The sequence below is a fragment of the Crocodylus siamensis genome, chromosome 4 (assembly GCF_052110815.1).
Source record: "Crocodylus siamensis isolate JL-2025a chromosome 4, ASM5211081v1, whole genome shotgun sequence".
In the NCBI taxonomy this organism is placed as follows: domain Eukaryota; kingdom Metazoa; phylum Chordata; order Crocodylia; family Crocodylidae; genus Crocodylus; species Crocodylus siamensis.
The window spans coordinates 12255735-12273169 of NC_143398.1; the positions used below are offsets into that span (position 1 = coordinate 12255735).

At 42.4% G+C, this 17435-nt stretch overlaps 1 protein-coding gene across 2 annotated transcripts in view; it reads left to right on the forward strand.

Annotated features, from left to right (window-relative positions):
* Window positions 1-6: 6 nt before the first annotated feature.
* The window catches only part of CDC123 (cell division cycle 123), a 56539-nt gene continuing 39110 nt past the window's right edge, over window positions 7-17435 (forward strand). Inside the window, exons 1-6 of one of the 2 annotated variants that reach the window (XM_090041790.1) lie at window positions 7-216; window positions 549-620; window positions 7153-7213; window positions 8506-8538; window positions 14258-14353; window positions 15569-15675. In XM_090041790.1, coding sequence (XP_089897916.1) covers window positions 143-216; window positions 549-620; window positions 7153-7213; window positions 8506-8538; window positions 14258-14353; window positions 15569-15675 — 443 coding nt within the window. In that variant the 5' untranslated portion in view covers window positions 7-142. The remainder of the gene's footprint in view (window positions 217-548; window positions 621-7152; window positions 7214-8505; window positions 8539-14257; window positions 14354-15568; window positions 15676-17435) is intronic. The other variant, XM_090041789.1, reaches the window with a different exon arrangement.

Consider the following 17435-nt stretch of genomic DNA (forward strand, 5'->3'; position numbering starts at 1 on the left):
ATCGCGCGCACCGCCCCTCGCTCTCACGACCTCTGCACTTTACCCTCCGCCCTCGTCCCGGGTTTCGCTTCTGGGTCACTCTGCGGCGCCGCCCACGATTGGCGGAGAGCGGCGGCGGCCCGGCGGCGCGTTCCGGGGCGGGATGAAGAAGGAGCAGGTGCTGCACTGCCAGTTCTCGGCCTGGTACCCGCGCTTCCGCGCCTTCACCATCCGCAGGTGCGGCCAGAGCCACAGGCCAGGCTGGGGCTGCTGGGACAGCGATCTCTCTCCGCGCCCTCAGGGGTGGCTGGGAACACCCCTTCCCCCCCCCCCCCCCCAGGGCAGGGGTGGGTGGGTGGCAAGTCCTCCTACCTCCCCAGGGGAGGTGTGTGTTTTACATTTGTTGTCCCCGTCCACATTTCACAGAAAGCAGACTATTTTGGTGGTGGGATGGGACGGGGTAAGGTTGATAGTGGCCCCTTTGCAGGCAGGCGGCTGGCATGAACTGTTGTCGGAGCGCAGTTTATGGCAGTAGGGCTCACTGTGCTAAATGTCTTTCTTCTCTGCAGCACCGTTCTTCCGCTGCCGCAGAATGTGCAGGAATATTTGCTGGATGATGGGACGCTGGTAGTTTCAGGAAGGTAACGAATATTCATTTTTGAGCCTGTAGAGTCTTTCTTGTATAACTTTTACATTCACATTTAAGTATGAGGGTAACAAATTTTATAACTTCATCTAAGCTGTCGTCTTTTTTTTCTCCCCAAGAGAATAGGCCGTGTGCAGCTCTCCTGTTAACCTCAGCGCGAGCTGTGCTGGTAGCATTTGAGACTACGTTCATATTTTCATTCAGCATTGACTATATACTGTAGCAATATAGGTGTCTGCGGCTAAAAGATTCTTGACTTTTCAAAAAACCTACATTTATCTATAAAGTAAGCCTTTTGTGTTGTTTTGGACATGGAAGAAAATGCAGCTGTTAAGGTCAGGAGATACAGGTTTTATTCCTGTATCTGGTTATTATGACTTGCCATGTGGCTTTGGGCAAGCCCCTCTCCCTCTTCTCCCCCCCTCCTTCCCCCTCTCCTTCTTACTTGTCCATAGAAAGCTGTTGTAAGCATGTTTGAAACCCTTGTATACTTTTTGGTTCTGTTTTTCTTCAGTTCAGTAAATAATACATTTGTCTAGCACCAGCTGCCCCCTCCCACTCTATATATGAGTGCTGAAGAACTGATGGAAAGGAGTACAAGATACTTACAATGGTAATGCTTTAAGTAAACCAGAAAGAAAGGATTTAAGAGTTGTTGAAAAGTAGTCCCTGCAAAACTAGTAGAGGTACCTGGCCAAGAAGTTCCATACCATCCTTATAAAGACCCAGTCTGATTCCGAGTGGACCTTAGGGGGCTGAAAATGCATGATCTGAATGATTTTGCCTCTTGATAGGGGGACTTGGTTAAATAATTTTGGCTCCCTGTTTTACCTATGCCAGGTTAGTATGCTGTGCCTTTTGGTTGTGTAACAGGTTTGCCTGTGTAGTTCTGATAATAGCTTAGATGAGGATTTATATAGGATGGTTTGGACAAGAATGATTCTGCCTTTGGGCATCATCTGGTCCAACCCCTTGCCTGAGTGCCTCCCAGCCCTATGTTTCTATGATTCTGTGAAAGTTATGAAGAACTTTGGGGTTCAACGTGTGCAAATTTGGACTCATCCCTAGAGAGACCGTCAGGAAAGCTCATCTGAATTACCTTTTAAAGTGGATTAAAATTCATTAAACTTCTGTTTGAAAAGCCCTTCAGAATTAAAGTGCCTTGAATTAAATTTAACTAGACTTTCTTTAAGGCCACTTAATTCTGAACAGTATGCTCTGACAGCGGTTGAATGTAGTTTTATTAACCTACTTGAATTACTGCCTTTAATTGATTTAAATTCATTTTCTTGAGTATTTCTGTGTAGAGAGTCCTCTGGATGCAGTCCCATGTCAATGCATGACTGGGCGGTGAATGTCAAGGGGTATAGGCTGTACAGGAGGGACAGGATAGGAAGGAGAGGTGTGGGCGTGGCACTCTATATTAAGGAGGAATAAACATCCTCATCAATTAGCAAGGAGTCAGCGGAAGGGCACTCTGAAGTGCTTTGGGTTAGAGTACAAGGCAGTCGAGGGGAAAGAGACTTAACGGTGGGGGTCTACTGTAGACCTCCCAACCAGGGGGAAGAGCTTGACCAGGAATTCTTAGGTCAGCTCACAGGTAATGAAGGCTAAGGATGTGGTAGTCACGGGGGACGTGAACTTCTCGGATATCTGCTGGGAGGAGCAGTCAGCCAGGTCTGACCGCTCACGTAGGTTCTTAGAGAGCAGGACCTCCATTTAACCTAGGAGGTGCACAGTCCCACCAGGGGAGATGCCTTGTTGGACCTAGTGCTGGCCATGGGTGATGACCTGGTGAGGGGGCTGCGGGTGCTCGACCACCTGGGCGACAGTGATCATCGCCGGCTGGAATTCACCATCCAGCGCAAGGTGGCAAAGGCATGCAGTAGGGCAGCAGCCCTAGATTTCAGGAGGGCAAACTTCAACGAGCTAAGGAGGATAGTTGGGGAAGCGCTGAGGTCCCAGAAGGGAGGGGAGCCAGGTGTCCAAGGAGGGTCGTCGCTCCTTAAGGAGACGATCCTCCACGCCCTAAGGAAGGTAATCCCAACGAGGATCAAAGGGAGCAGGAGGGCACACAAGCCTCCATGGCTCACCAAAAGCATCCTGGGAATGTCTCCTTGCTAAAAGGGTGGCGTACCCAATAGAAAGAAGGGGACATCACCAGGGATGACTATACTGCAGTTGCTCGGGGATGTAGGGGGGCAGTCAGGAAGGCCAAGGCAGAGATGGAATTAGGACTAGCTTCCCAGATTAAGGACAATAAGAAGTCCTTCTTTAAATACATAGGGGGGTAAAAAAAGGGTTCTGGGTAATGTGGGGCCCCTGCAGGATGCGTTGGGAAATTTGGTCGTCACACCAGACGACAAAGCTAACAAGTTTAACAATTTCTTTGCCTCGTCTTCCTAAGTAGGGACCAGAGCAGTCACCTCCCTGCTGGGCCCCCCTCAGGCCCCAGGGGAGGCACACCTGGGCCAAGGGTTAGTGAAGAACTAGTTAGGGGGCTTCTGGAGGGACTGGACGTATTCAAGTCAGCCAGTCCGGACGATCTCCACCCTAGAGTTCTAAAAGAATTGGCCAAGGTCATTGCAGGACCCCTGGCACGGCTTTATGAGCACTCGTGGTGTTCTGGTGTGGTGCCAGAGGACTGGAAGAGGGCCAGCATGGTCCCCATCTTCAAAAAGGGGAAGAAGGAGGACCCAGGAAACTATAGGCCAGTTAGTCTTACCTCAATCCTAGGCAAGCTGTTTGAGAAAACTATTCTGGCACACGTCCACAAGGGGCCAGCAGGGGCCTGCATGCTTAGGGGCAACCAACACGGGTTCATCAGTGGCAGGTCCTGTCAGACCGACCTGGTGGCCTTCTACGATCAGGTTACCAGTTCATTAGTTGCGGGGGTAGCAGTGGACATAGTCTTCCTGGAAGGCATTCGACACTGTCTCACCCCGTTCTCATTAAGAAACTGGGGGACTGTGGTGTCGACACCCACACAGTCAGATGGGTCACCAACTGACTGGAGGGCCGCACCCAGAGGGTGGTAGTGGATGGGTCCTTTTCAACCTGGAAGGACGTGGGCAGTGGGGTTCCACAGGGCTCGGTCCTCGGGCCCGGACTGTTCAACATCTTCATCAGTGACTTGGACGAGGGGGTAAAAAGCACCCTGTTCAAATTTGCTGATGACACTAAGATGTGGGGGGATATGGGCACACTAGAAGGAAGCAACAGGCTGCAATTGGACCTAGACAGGTTACAAGGGTGGGAGGATGAGAATAGGATGGGATTCAACACTGACAAGTGCGAAGTGATGCACCTCAGGAGGAACAACCGGCACCATACCTACCGGTTGGGGAACTCCCCTCTTGTCAGCACAGAGGTGGAAAAGGATCTTGGGGTCATCATTGACTCCCAGATGAACATGGGCCAGCAGTGTGGGGAGGCAGTCAGGAAGGCCAACCACACCTTGTCATGCATCCACAGATGTATCTCGAGCAGGTCCAAGGAAGTGATCCTCCCCCTCTATGCGGCACTGGTCAGGCCGCAGTTGGAGTACTGCGTCCAGTTCTGGGCGCCGCGCTTCAAGAGGGATGTGGACAGCATGGAGAGGGTCCAGAGGAGGCCACTCACATGATCAGGGGACAGCAGGGCAGGCCCTATGAGGAGAGGCTACGGGACCTGAACCTGTTCAGCCTCCACAAGAAAAGGCTGAGGGGGATCTAGTGGCCTGTTACAAACTAGTCGGGGGGATCAGCAGGCATTGGGGGAGTCCCTGTTCCCCCGAGCACTGCCAGGAGTGACCAGGAATAACGGTCACAAGCTGGCGGAGGGTAGATTTAGGCTAGATATCAGGAGGTGTGACTTCACAGTCAGGGCAGCTAGGACCTGGAATCAACTTCCAAGAGAAGTGGTGCAGGCTCCTACCCTGGGGGTGTTTAAGAGGAGGCTAGATGAACACCTTGCTGGGGTCGTTTGAGCCCAGTACTCTTTCCTGCCATGGAGGGGGTCGGACTAGATGATCTACTCAGGTCCCTTCTGACCCTAGAAACTATGAAACTATGTACCTCAGCAAGCAACTACTTTCTGATCAATCCTGCATATTCCCTGTATCTGAGTAGATCATATATATACAGCATGCATTTGTCCTCTACCAGGGACCCACCTGACCAAGCAGGACATGTAGGGTTCTTCCCTATGTCTTCTATCAGGGTCAGTCTCATATCTATCTATCTATCTATCTATCTATCTATAAAATACATAGGAATAGATAAAAATTCAGTTTTATGCATGTTTACGTGTGTGTGTGTGTGTGTGTGTGTGTGTGTGTACACAAGTATAACTTAATTTTCATCTATTCCTCTATACATAGCCTTGGACTCCCTGTGAATACTATAGCTGTCATGTTAGAAAAATAAGCAAATTCTTGTGAATCAGTGTTGCTTTTCCACAGCCCAGTTTTAGACTGTGAAATGAGAAGGGGGGAATAAAAAAAACCTGCTACATGCATCCCTTAAAAAACTGGAACGTTGGCTCCTTTGAGGCACATGATGCCCTTTCCATACAGTCCTTCATTATTGTTTCAGCTAGGATAATTGATCAACCTATTTTTTTTTACTTAAAGTATATGGAAAAAGAAAGCTGGAGAGTACATTAAGTTTATTGTCAACTTTAGGGCCCAAACAATAGGAAGCATTAAGCAGAACAGGGGCAAATTTGACCAGGTATTTGTTTTCATTTTCAGTACTCGCAATAAAGTGGGGGGTTTTGTATGTTATGAATTACAAATGGTGTATAGAATAGGAGCCCACAAAAAAGGCTCCAAGTGGCCACTGTTTTGCCTTATGTTTAATCATAGTTAATAATCTGTTAAACAGAACCACGTTTGGAGGGAGTTAATGTAAATGACATGGACCAAATTTAATCTGCATATACCAAATTCTCTACAGGTTAAATAGATGGATTCTAGATAGAAGACTTCCAGAATCCTCCCCTCTGCTGCTTTGCAAAGTGAGCAGTGTATATGTAAGTCTGGCTAATCAGCTACAGAAGTCAGCCTCTACTGTATAATTTCCTGATCAGTACTTTGCAGCCTTATTGATTCAGAGTTACAGAACAGGAAGATATGGCTTATTTCTAGGAAATGAGAAAATATAAAATTCAGACACCTTAATTAAATATTTTGAAAAGCTGAAGTTACATTTTTTTCCATTTGGATCTATAGGTTCTATAGGAAATGAGTTGTCCTTGAGCCATTCCAGACAGGAGGAGCCAGTATTTCTCCAGTCCTGTATCACTATATAAATCTGGTTTAGCAATTGCTATTCAGTTTGGAGCAGGTTTCTGAAAAGCATAAACTGAAGGGTCTGATTATGCAGCTGGTATACATGAGCAGTTTTTACCATCTTCAGTGGGGAGGCATTCAGATGTACAATTTTTAAAAGTCTTCAAACCTGAATCCTTTATGAAATCCCATTTTTCTGCAAAATGAACTTTCTTAGCTAGAAAGCAGTATAATCTACCATGACTCACGATCGCTATCACTTTTAAACCTGGGATAATGAAGTTTAGGTCCTCAGAGCTTGTAGTTTGATTGATAGCATGTCTGTTGTTGATTTAGTTCCTTGAAGAATTAATTTACTTGTATATTTAGCAGCATGGGATACCATAAGCATACTCAATTTGTCCTGTTTGCTGTGCTAAAATATTAAGTCTTATGAAAGGACTTGATTATTACTATCTTTTGAGGTGGTTAATGGCATGGGTTCAGGTCACCTGAAACTACAGTGAAGATTTTGATCACCTATTCCACACCCTAGGCACAGGGGATCTGCTATTGTAAAGCTTATTTGTACAGAGAGTGCTTTGGAGGTGGCCAGGAGGAAGCAATTCCAACATGATCTAAAACAGGGGTGGGCAATTTATTTTGGGCAGAGGGCTGCTTACTGAGTTTTGGCAAGCCATCGAGGGCCTCGTGACAGGCAGCCCGGGGCAGATGAATATTCATTTACTAATTTTTTTAGGGGTCCTGTGGGCCAGATAGAAGGACCGGGCGGGCCATATCTGGCCCCCGGGCCGCATTTTGCCCACCCCGATCTAAAACTACAAAAGCCCTTGCCACCACCTCCCATTCCATGTGCAAGATACGCTTCTATGACTTTTCTTCAAAAACAAATGAGTGGATCAGCAGCTATAACTGGAATCGCATTACATTTTCCGTTGGGCATTTTGAGGGAGAATATATCCACTTGTCAGTTTACTCATTTGATGAATTTTTGGAAGGTGTTTGTGTATTATGATGATGACACAATAAAAAAATCTATACTAGAACATTCACAGTATATTCCGCTGCCTGAGTTTAGAATGGTTCCAGAAGTGATAACTACATATTGATGATGAAGTCATGCAATCTTGTAACTAAGGCTGTAGACTTGGGCCGGGAAAATCTAGCTGTCCTACTGACGTGCAGTAGCTGCTTTTTGGGGGCTTTGAGGACACAAAAATGCATTTATTTCTTGTTTGCTCAATTTTTGCTTTAGGGAAGATCCCCCAACACATTCCCAGGAAGATAGTGTTGAAGATGAGGCAGAGGAAATACAGGTTGGCATCAAATGTATTTTATGTGAAGTCTTTTCCAAAATGTATTTGTAATGGTTGAATTTGTAGTTCATAGATTGTACATAGATTCTTTGGGTAAGTCTGATCTCTTTTATTAGACCAACTCAAATAGCTGGAAAAATTCTTCTTTGCAAGCTTTTGGGTACAAATACCCTTTGCCAGGCTGAGGAAGAATCTGCAGTTGGTCTGTGTTCTTCCTGGGTGGAATGAATAGTAAAGAAGCCAGAGGCTGGTATGCATGCTATATTCATTCCACCCAGGAAGAACACAGACCAACTGCAGATTCTTCCTCAGCCTGGCAAAGGGTATTTGTACCCAAAAGCTTGCAAAGAAGAATTTTTCCAGCTATTTGAGTTGGTCTAATAAAAGAGATCAGACTTACCCAAAGAATCTTGTCTGTCTAAGTCCTTAAACTAACACGGCTACAACCTATACCCTTGATAGATTGCACATAAAACTTAACAGGATAAGACACTGTTCTCCCTGGAGGAACTTACAACCAAAGTTAAGTACATCATAACTTCAAAGAAGTATGGAGACTTGCATTAAAATACTGTTTTGCTATTTCTTTTTTTCACAAAGTACACATCTTATTTGTTCCTTTAGTAATTGGATTGTTAGACTGACAAGTGAATAAGGGTTGCTGTTAAAGTCTATAGAAAGCAATGAATTTTGGGGGAATTGGAAGGAACAAGAGTGGTTCAGAAATAATGCTCCAGGAACTGGAGATATCCAAAGAAAAACAGTACAAGTATTTGAAGAGGTGGAAAAGGCTGCAAAGGAGACATGAATACAAGTGGAGTTAGTGAATCATTGATCAAGAGCTGAGATTGGTGGGAGCTGAGGTAGGATTTATTCAAGGACAGTTCAATGGCAAGCTTTGAGAAATCCATTAGGTTGGCTTATTTCTCTATTATTTTAGTAGCAGTATAAATTGACGATTTAAGCCTATCATTAGAACAGCAATAATGCTGAACCCAAGACTTTGTGCACAAGTAACTCTTCCTAGCCCTATGATTCCTAAACTGTTTTTTTCCCCTCTTTCTTAGTCCATTATTCCTCTTACTTGATATCTTTTACATGTGAAATGTTCCAGATACAATAACCCTCTGTGCTATAAACTCTTCATGCTGTTAGCTTTCCAGCATGAGAACTTGATTTGTTTTACTTACTATGTGATACTCTGTAGATTTTGGTATTTTATAAATAATATAGAAGTTATGATGAAGACAGTTTAAGAAACCGTTAATCTTTTCTGTTCCTTTTTCACTCAGTGGTCAGATGATGAGAATACTACAACACTTAAGGTAAGGTTTTCTTAAAGCCCTAAAGCATAGGATTCCTTTGGCAACTTATTTGGGTTTTTTTAGCAAATTCAGAATTAAGTTTGTGTGCAGGCATTACATTTACCCATTGTTGTAATTAATGCTGAACAGGCCATTCTAAAATATACCAGGGAAAAAGAGTTTCTCCTTTATGTAAGAAGGTAGTATTGAAATTTATTAATCTCCCTTCATGCTTGAAGCACACAGTTGCCTATAACTTATTTCTGTTGTTACATAAAAAGTTGTCAGTTCTTCCTTTGTGTATAATCAAAAATAAAATGCTTCAGTTTTTGAGACTCTCTCACTCACTAGGCTAGAGGAAATGAGCAGGAGTGCAGTGCTAAATATAACTGGGTTTAATTCTCGCCCCTTTGAATGACTCCCCAATTACCTAATCAAACTGTATGCAGAAGAGATGAAGCCCCTGCAGCTTCTCATTTTCAGTGTTCTCTGCACCCTGACTCTCAGACACCTCTGCTGCTGGTTTTTCCACAGCCATTTTTCTATTTCTGTTTTAATTGTCATTGTTTTTTTTCTACCTGTTTTTGAATCGAGGTTACTAACCCAAGACAACCTTTTCTTTACTGACAATCTGCAAACTTTTTACCGACAACCAAACTTTTTACTGATGTATGTTTTTTTATATCGTAACCCTTTCGTTAAGTACTGGAGGGCTGGAACAAGGGCCAGGTTCAAATATTAGAGTTGAGCATCAACTTTCTGAATCTGACTCAAGCTCCCACCCAGAAACTTGGGAAAATAAACTTAATTTTCCCCTTTTCCCTATTCTGCCAGGTGCCTCAGACAGGCTGGGCCCACCTGGTCCAGCCTACCTTTTGAGGTGAGCCACTGTTACAGGCAGACAGCGGTTGATGGGGTGCAGCAGCAGCACATGGCTTGCAGGGGAGAGGGGGATATGGAGGCTCCGATGAGCCACAAAGCCCTGATAGCTCACTGCAAGGTGCCAAGCTGTCCTCCCACTGGGACACAAGGTGGCGCTGCTCTGCTCTGTCCATCAGTACTTTCATCCATCCTCATTCTGACAGCCAATCTTCAAACAAGTTCATCATTTCTTAATTTTTACAGACAGGGGATTTTGTACAAAGTGTTGGCAACCCTTCTTTGAGTTCTCTTCGTGCTGCCCACTGTCCTTGATATGGGATCCTTGCTACTATGAACCATGTTCCCCGATTTGCTCCTTCTAATCCTTTTTGAAATCCTTTCTGTCCCCCAAATACTACCGATGATAATGATCTTCCACCACTTTTTGTCTGTTATCTGTACCATACCCTTTCAACAGTCATGTTTGAGACCAAATGTTCTCATTGTACTCGACTTTGTGCAAAAATGAAATAATAGCTCCTGAACAATTGACTTACCAACTCAGAGTTTACTGCTTAGGAACCAGAACCTATAAAAACGTAATGGTTGTGCTTACTTTCACACCTGTGAATGGTCTTATTTTGGTGAAACTATTGATAGACTTATACCTTTGTAGGACTGATGTAAAAGATCACAAGTCAGGGCAGGGATTTTATTTTTGGACATTACTTTACAAAAGAACAAATGTATTGTCTGTCATCATCATAGTACTAGGTAAACACCATCAGGCTGTTGAATCAGATCTCACAATTAGTCATTTAAGGAGTGCTTTACCTGGTAGTTAGGCAAAGATGTAACTTGGTGTAACTACACTGGTTTCAATTAAAATATTCCTGTTTATACCAGTTTAGGATTGTTCCAAAGATCCTTATTTTCACATCCTTCACATCCTTATTTTCTCTACAGGTTCTACCAGATTAAGTTAGAGAATTTATTTTAAAAAAAAAAGTGCTTTTACAAAGATCAAAAACAATATATATTCTGACTTACAAAGGTTAGGCTTTTCTTTGTTAGCAGTAATTTGGAACTTGGACTGATGCTTTGGATGTTGCTGTATCTGATTCTATATTCAAATGTTTTATTATATAATTTTAATTCCTTACATCACTTAGAACAAAATGGATTAATTGTTATACATTTATGAAAGGTCTTAAAAAATATCAACATAACTTGGGTGTTTATAATTCTGACTTACTAGAGTCAATAGAAAAAGACCCCCCTCTTCTGACCTCCAGAGAACCAGAGGGTGTGTATACCATTCCCTTTCCCCTCCCCCCAAGATATTTTACAGAATTTATTAATTTTAGACAAATTAGTGACATCATTTGGGGGGTGGGAATTTTTGCACTCCTTTAGGTATCTGAGGTAACTACAGTGTTGAAATGACATGCTTTTTTCTGTTTTGAAAAGGTAAGATAAAACAAAGTTATAAGATAGGAAACAAATGCCTCTTGAAAAATGAACTGCAAAGGTTTTTGGTGGGGGTTTTTAAAACAAAAAGTACTTGGAGAAACTGTGAAGTTATAAAAGCAAACCACCTTTCTAAGATTTGGGTAGGAATAGCTGCTTTGCCTGTCTTGCAATCTTAAGACAGGCAAAGCAGGTTAAACCCTGCTCTGTGCTATAGTAGCTGTGACGGCCACTGTTGCATAAATGCTTAAGGAATATGTGACAGAGAATTCTACTACATAGAAAAGAAAGCTGTTTAAACCCCCCAAAGCAATCCATCTGTGAGAGTGGGCTTTGAAGGGAATGTATTGAAGCAGAAAGGAGTGAGATATGCATCTTGCATTTGCCCAAGGACAGCAAAAATCAAATATAGTGTTGGTGAAAGGTGGCAGGCTGACAGTCCTGGATTAAGTTGTCTATCTGCAGTACAGATGCTATGCAGCAGAGGCACGTTGCCAGCAAGAGCTTCCTCAGTAATGGCCTGTCATCGTATCTCAAGCCTGAACTGGAGGGGGCCAAGTACCATGGTCATCCTTTTATAATATCTTAGCTGAAATTTATAAAAAGGAAAAAGGACCTGATCAAGGCCTCCTGGATCCGTGACAGAACCTACTATTGACTTCAAAGGACTTTGGCCTCAATGACACTAATTATTGCAGTAATTTGTACCTTTAGCCATTCCTGCAAAAATACTGCCAAATTTAGAGGCTCTGAAAAGCGAATTTTAAATGTTCAGTAAGTTTTTAATTTGGTAGCTAAATACTTCAAAGATTAGGTGTGTACCAATAGAGATTTTTTTTGGGACCGATTTTTAAAATAAATAAATAAATAAAAAATCGGCCTTTGGTAAGGAGCCATATCAGCCAATACCAATCCAATTCTGATATGCAGCTTGGAGACTAGTGTCAGGTTGGTAAGTCTTGTGGGGGGGGGGAGGGAAGGGGTGTGGGGTGGAGGCAGATGGAGGCCCCTGGGGTGAGGGAGGGAGTGGGGTAGAGGCAGGTGCTGCTCGTGTAGTGGGGGGAATGGGATGGAGCCACGGCTCGTCCAGGGGCTGCAGGGAGGGAGGTAGCTCCTGCTGCTGTGCGTACCGCAGGACGGCACGGGGACGTGTGCCCCCAGATCTGTGCACAGGGTGGGGCAGGCTAGGGCTCTGCCAGGCTCTTCCCAGCCCCTTCCTTCCTCAACCCTTCTGCCACAGCAGACTTGTAAGTGAGATACTGCTCTCCATGCTGCTGGGCTGCACTCCTGGCCACATTCATACTGCAGTTGTGCACATGCCTGGAAGCACTTACTGGCCATGTTATCAGCAACATCAGGCAAAAAAAGCCAATTTCTGATGCTGTCGATTTTTTCTCTATATTGGTGCTGATCCAATATGGGACCAGTATAATGGTGCACCTCTGTCAAAGATTCTGTACACTCTGACCATCTTTGATCACATCATAGCTCCTATGTGTTGCCCAGACTGCATCTGTCATTCTCAGGGGCTATGTACACACTTTAAAGTAATCTGGGAGAATTCTCCCAAGTTTGTTCTGCTAGTAGAAAAATGTACCCAGAGCTACATGTACAGACATTTTGAAGGATGTGGCCTTGAAGAATGAAGAGTGAAGAGCCAGGGGGACCCCCTGCACATGCATCTTGGCATGCTTTGCAGGCTCCCTTTGTTTGCCTAGTGACAGATGGCAGCAGTAGATAGGACAACCCTGATTGGCTGACACACACTGCCCTGGTCAGCCTGTATTTCCCTGCAGCACAAAATGGGATTTTTGAAGGGTGTGTGCTGGATCAGTAGTTCAGCAAGTGAGACCATATTTCCCTAGGGTGAGGGTTATGCTGAAGGACTATGTTCTCTTCTTAGCATGTACAGACATTCACCCTCCTAGGAGAAGCTTTCCTGGTTGATCCCTGTTTTTGTTTGTTTGTTTTTTCTCCTGAAGTGATCATTTTTACTCTGGGGGGCCTAAACATTTGTACACTTGTGGTTTCTCCCAGGAGAGGAGCAACTCTCCTAAGAGAAACTGAATGTCTGAATGAGGCAGAGGGACTGAGCATGCTGTCACAGAGCTACAATGGATGAACAGGACTTGGCCTGCTTTGCTTGCAAAATTTGAGAATGTTTTATAACTGCATAGATGTAAGAGAACTACTTACAGCCATTTGGAGATTGGAGTTACCCAAGATGCTGTGTTGAATTCTTTTTTCATAAAGCACCAAACAGGAATTCTCCAAATACCATTTACTGTCACATCATTTATTTATTCTTTAGGATGAAAAATCTTTTGATGCGTGTCTGGAAGCTTTTTGATATTCTTAGAAAGGGCAGGGGTTTATTCCATTTCTCTTTGCTAGCCATCCTTATTAGTAGTATTTGCAGCAGCTTTCTACGTTCCCTGTTTTATTATATAGTGCAAACCTCTTATTTTTAAACAAGCATCATATTTGCTCCCTAATCCTAAGGTTTCCTGCCCAGTCTATTTCTTGATGCGAGGTAACATTACTATGATGTGTAGAGCTGTATTACAGCCCTGCTCCTGCTCATCATATTACTTGAAGCCCCATTAACTTTAAACACAGAATAGATTGCAAGACTGGAGGTTTGGTTTGTGTAAATTGGCTTTCCTGCAACTCTTGTCTCTAAAGGAATGGTGCTAAATTAATGTGACACAAAAAAATTGGATGTGTTTATACAGTTAATGTGATAACAATGCTTTGCACAGCTGAACTTTTTAAAGATCTGTTTCATATCTTGTTACTGAATTGGTCTATGTACTTTTGCACTCATCATTTTTAAACTGAAATTGGATCTGTCATTCTTGGCTTTTTTAAAATAATTTCCCTTTCTACTTGCATATTAGCTTGCCGTAAAGTTGCATTTTTGGGCTGCAGCCTTTTTAGGGTAATGTCTAACGTTATACGAAAGGACTATTTCTGTTTGAAACATCTAAAACCATTAAGAAAATAATTTTTGTCAAACCTTATTTGTGTGCAGTTTTACTGGGTCTAAACTATAGGTGTATCATTTAGTAGCTGCTTATTTGTTTAACTTGCAAAATTGCCAGCTTTCATGATTTTATTGTGAGAATTTATTTGCAGTATTTTGTTTCCTAAACCTCAGCTCCAGCAATTAGGTTATTAGTGAGAATGTGACCTTTCATTTTAAAAACACATACGTTTTTAGCTTTCATTTTTGCAGAGACAAGCTTGAAAACAGGAATTGTAAGGGTTCAAGTACCAGAAGGAAATTACTTTTATTTTTAAAATCTTGAGGTTATTCCACCTATGATTTATAGTCCTGCTTATACTTCTAAAACTACCTGGCTTTCATATTACATGTATTGAAATTATCTTCTATTCTTCTCTTCAGGCACCAGAATTTCCTGAATTTGCACTTAAAGTTCAAGAAGCAATCAGTTCCCTTGGAGGCAGTGTTTTTCCTAAACTCAACTGGAGTGCTCCAAGGGTAAAAACAACAATAAAAGAGTTTTAACAGTCTTTGTTTTTAATCATTTATTTTGGATGACTAGGAGGTGGTGGAGGGTGACTGCACCAATCATTGGCAATGCAGTAACTGAGTTCTCAGTGGAGTGAGGTACTGCAGAGTGTTTTGATGCAGCAGTGCTATACAGGGCATTATCTTATCTGAGCCAGTGATGTAGGCAGGGATCACGTTACGCTCATAGTGCTTTATGAACTGGAATTAATATGAGAAGTTTCTCAAATACTTAACTCTTCAGCTGGCAAGATATCTTTTTTCCTAAGGAAAATAAAATGTCGTGAAACCTAGGTCAAGAAGATGTACAACATGCCAAGAATCTCTGATGTATTATGCTGCACTTTGAGGTTAATAATGTAACACTTGTTTTTCCTGTAGAAATCTAAATATGATTGAACTAATCAGCAAGATCCCCTGCTTCGCATTTTTGTTCCCCATTATTTATGCATTGTGGGGGGGAGAGTTGTTTTCTCCACCCTTTTGCTTGCTGCCTGTTTTAACAAAATAATTTTATCTGGATATGAAATGAGTTCTTTATCCTGTTAATGTTTAGATAAGCCCTGTGTTGCTTATTCATAGTTTATGGATAATATTTCAGAATCCAGTCCAGAGCAGCTCAAAAAGTTTATTGATTCTGGTCTTTTGCAGTCCTAATCAATCAGCAACATAAAATCTACATTACCAGTATATTGTGGCACAGTTCTTCATATGGAGCAAGTTCAGCAATATCACCACACATTTTTTTTATATCATTGTCTCATTGTATATGCTCACCTTGAAAGAAATAACATAGTATAAAATTTGGGCTTGTAGCCACTGAGCACTTAGGAAAAGGGAAATGCAAAACATACATTTGTATGAGTCAATACAAGAAAAAAATCTAGAGAATCTTTTTAATGGTTAACTAGGCTAATGATGGTAGAGATGGAAGAGGAGGCTAAGCCCTGTTAACTGGCTTGCGTTCAATTCTGTGAGGATCCTATGAGCAAAGACCTGCTGCAACAGGTCTTGTATTGAGGATGAGTGAAGAAACTCTTGCCGAAATCAGTTGCCCATCATTTTAGTCCTGCTTGTCTTTTTCAAAATGCAAGCAGTGTTCAGGTGTCAGACTGTAACTTACCTTCTTTGTTGATGGCTGCTAGTAAAAATGGTATTTTTTTGCTAATGTCCTTTTGTTTTTAGGATGCCTACTGGATAGCAATGAATAGTTCTCTGAAGTGCAAAACCCTCAGTGACATCTTCCTACTCTTTAAGAGTTCAGATTTCATTACTCGTGACTTCACTCAACCGTAAGTACAGTTCTCTCTGATTCTTTTTTTTTTTGTACTTGATCAAGAGATTCTAAATTCCCTTTAAAGATTTTACTGTTGTTCTTTCTGAAAAGTGACCATGAAATGCTTTTTGGAGTTCTATATTTATTGCATCTCCCTAAGTTCTGGATGAAATAAGCTTCCTCCCTCCTTCCCCAAACTTCCAGCTCTCCAAACTGAGATTCTAGCCTGAGCGCCAAACTTTGCTTCTGATATGATGCATGAGAAAAAAAAGATTCTGTAGACCAAATTATCACCCTTCCTGCTTTCAACTGTGCTGATTCTGCAGTGCAAACAAGTAAAACAACGCAGTGACAGCATTATTTGATGAAAGTTTGAGGCCCTGAACCTAAATACCCAGGAAATGGCTTTGTGGAATAAAGCCATTTTTGTAGAGTTGCTTTTCAGAGTGAATTGCATTTAGATGGAGTGTTATTTTTTTCTTCTTGAGCAGGTCTTGGCTCCTAGGGGATTTGTTGATACCTGCTTTTGCAGTAATCCAGCATCCCTTTGTCACTTCCTTTGCAAATGCTAATGATCTTGGAGTGCACAAAGTGGACCGAAGAGGACAGAAATACCACCTCTTGGTGTCATTTTTGGGAGATTTTTGCTCCTTTGTAGCATTTGGACAAATGTATCTCCTGAGCTGTGGCTTTTCACTTTCTTTAAATAAGTGCTTAAAGAGAAAATTAATAATTGGTATGACTTAAAATGTTTCATCTGTCAACTAGCAGAGGAGAGTCAGTTGGGTAGGAGCATTTGCCAACTATAACTTCCAGAATTCTACATTATGCTTTGTGCCAACCCCCCGCCCAAACTACCATTGCTGTGCAGCTGCCTTGTTTTCTGTTCCTGCACTTTTGGCAGTTAACTTTGCAATGTGTTGAGCAGTTCATTATTAGTTTTTTAAAAAGTTAACCAGTTTTTGCCCTTGTTTCTAAATTTTTCTGTAAAGTTTAAACAATGGTAGCATTCCAGTAGTGAAGTCAAAGCATCCCAGGGAATTATATTCCTGTGTGTATTCATGTCTACCCTGAAGTTGAAGAGCTAAGTCTTTCTAAGGATGGTATTTTGTCTTTTGCAATTTTAGCATTCATTGCTAATGGACAACTTGTGTTTGTATATGCAAAGCAGGGAACTGTTTTTCGTATCAAGGTATTACCAGAAACTAGGTACTGTACAAACATTCTAAGTCATAAATTCATGAAAAAAATTTGAGGCTGGAAGGAACCCTGGTGATCATATAATTTTTAACTGCATAACGCCCATAGGACTTGTCCAAGTTGATTCCCATCCAAGTCCAATGGCTACAATTGAACTAGATTATATTTTTTAGAAAGCAAATCTGATTTTATTTTAAGCCACGTTGAGTGAGGATGATTCCATTTCAACCCTGACTAATGATTAATTTCCCTGTTTAAAGTGCATTCTTTTTCGAGGCCAAATTTGTATTAGAACTAAGATGACCTGAAGTCTCTTCCAACCCCAATTTTCTATGGTTCTGTCAAGCTTAGCCTAATGGCTTTTGCCAGAGGTGGAGTAAGAAGGCTGCTAGGCCTAGTGAGTGCAAGTGGTGTTGCCCATTTTGTGCGTAGGTGTTGCGGGTACAACTGGTATGCTGTTCTTTATTAAGTTGCAGTGTTTGGGGAAAATGTACTGGGTGATTACTAGTTGGAGGACTAAATCTGCTAGTTATGCGGCTCATGCTGTCATGAGAAGCCCTGCTGGTAGGAAGAGGG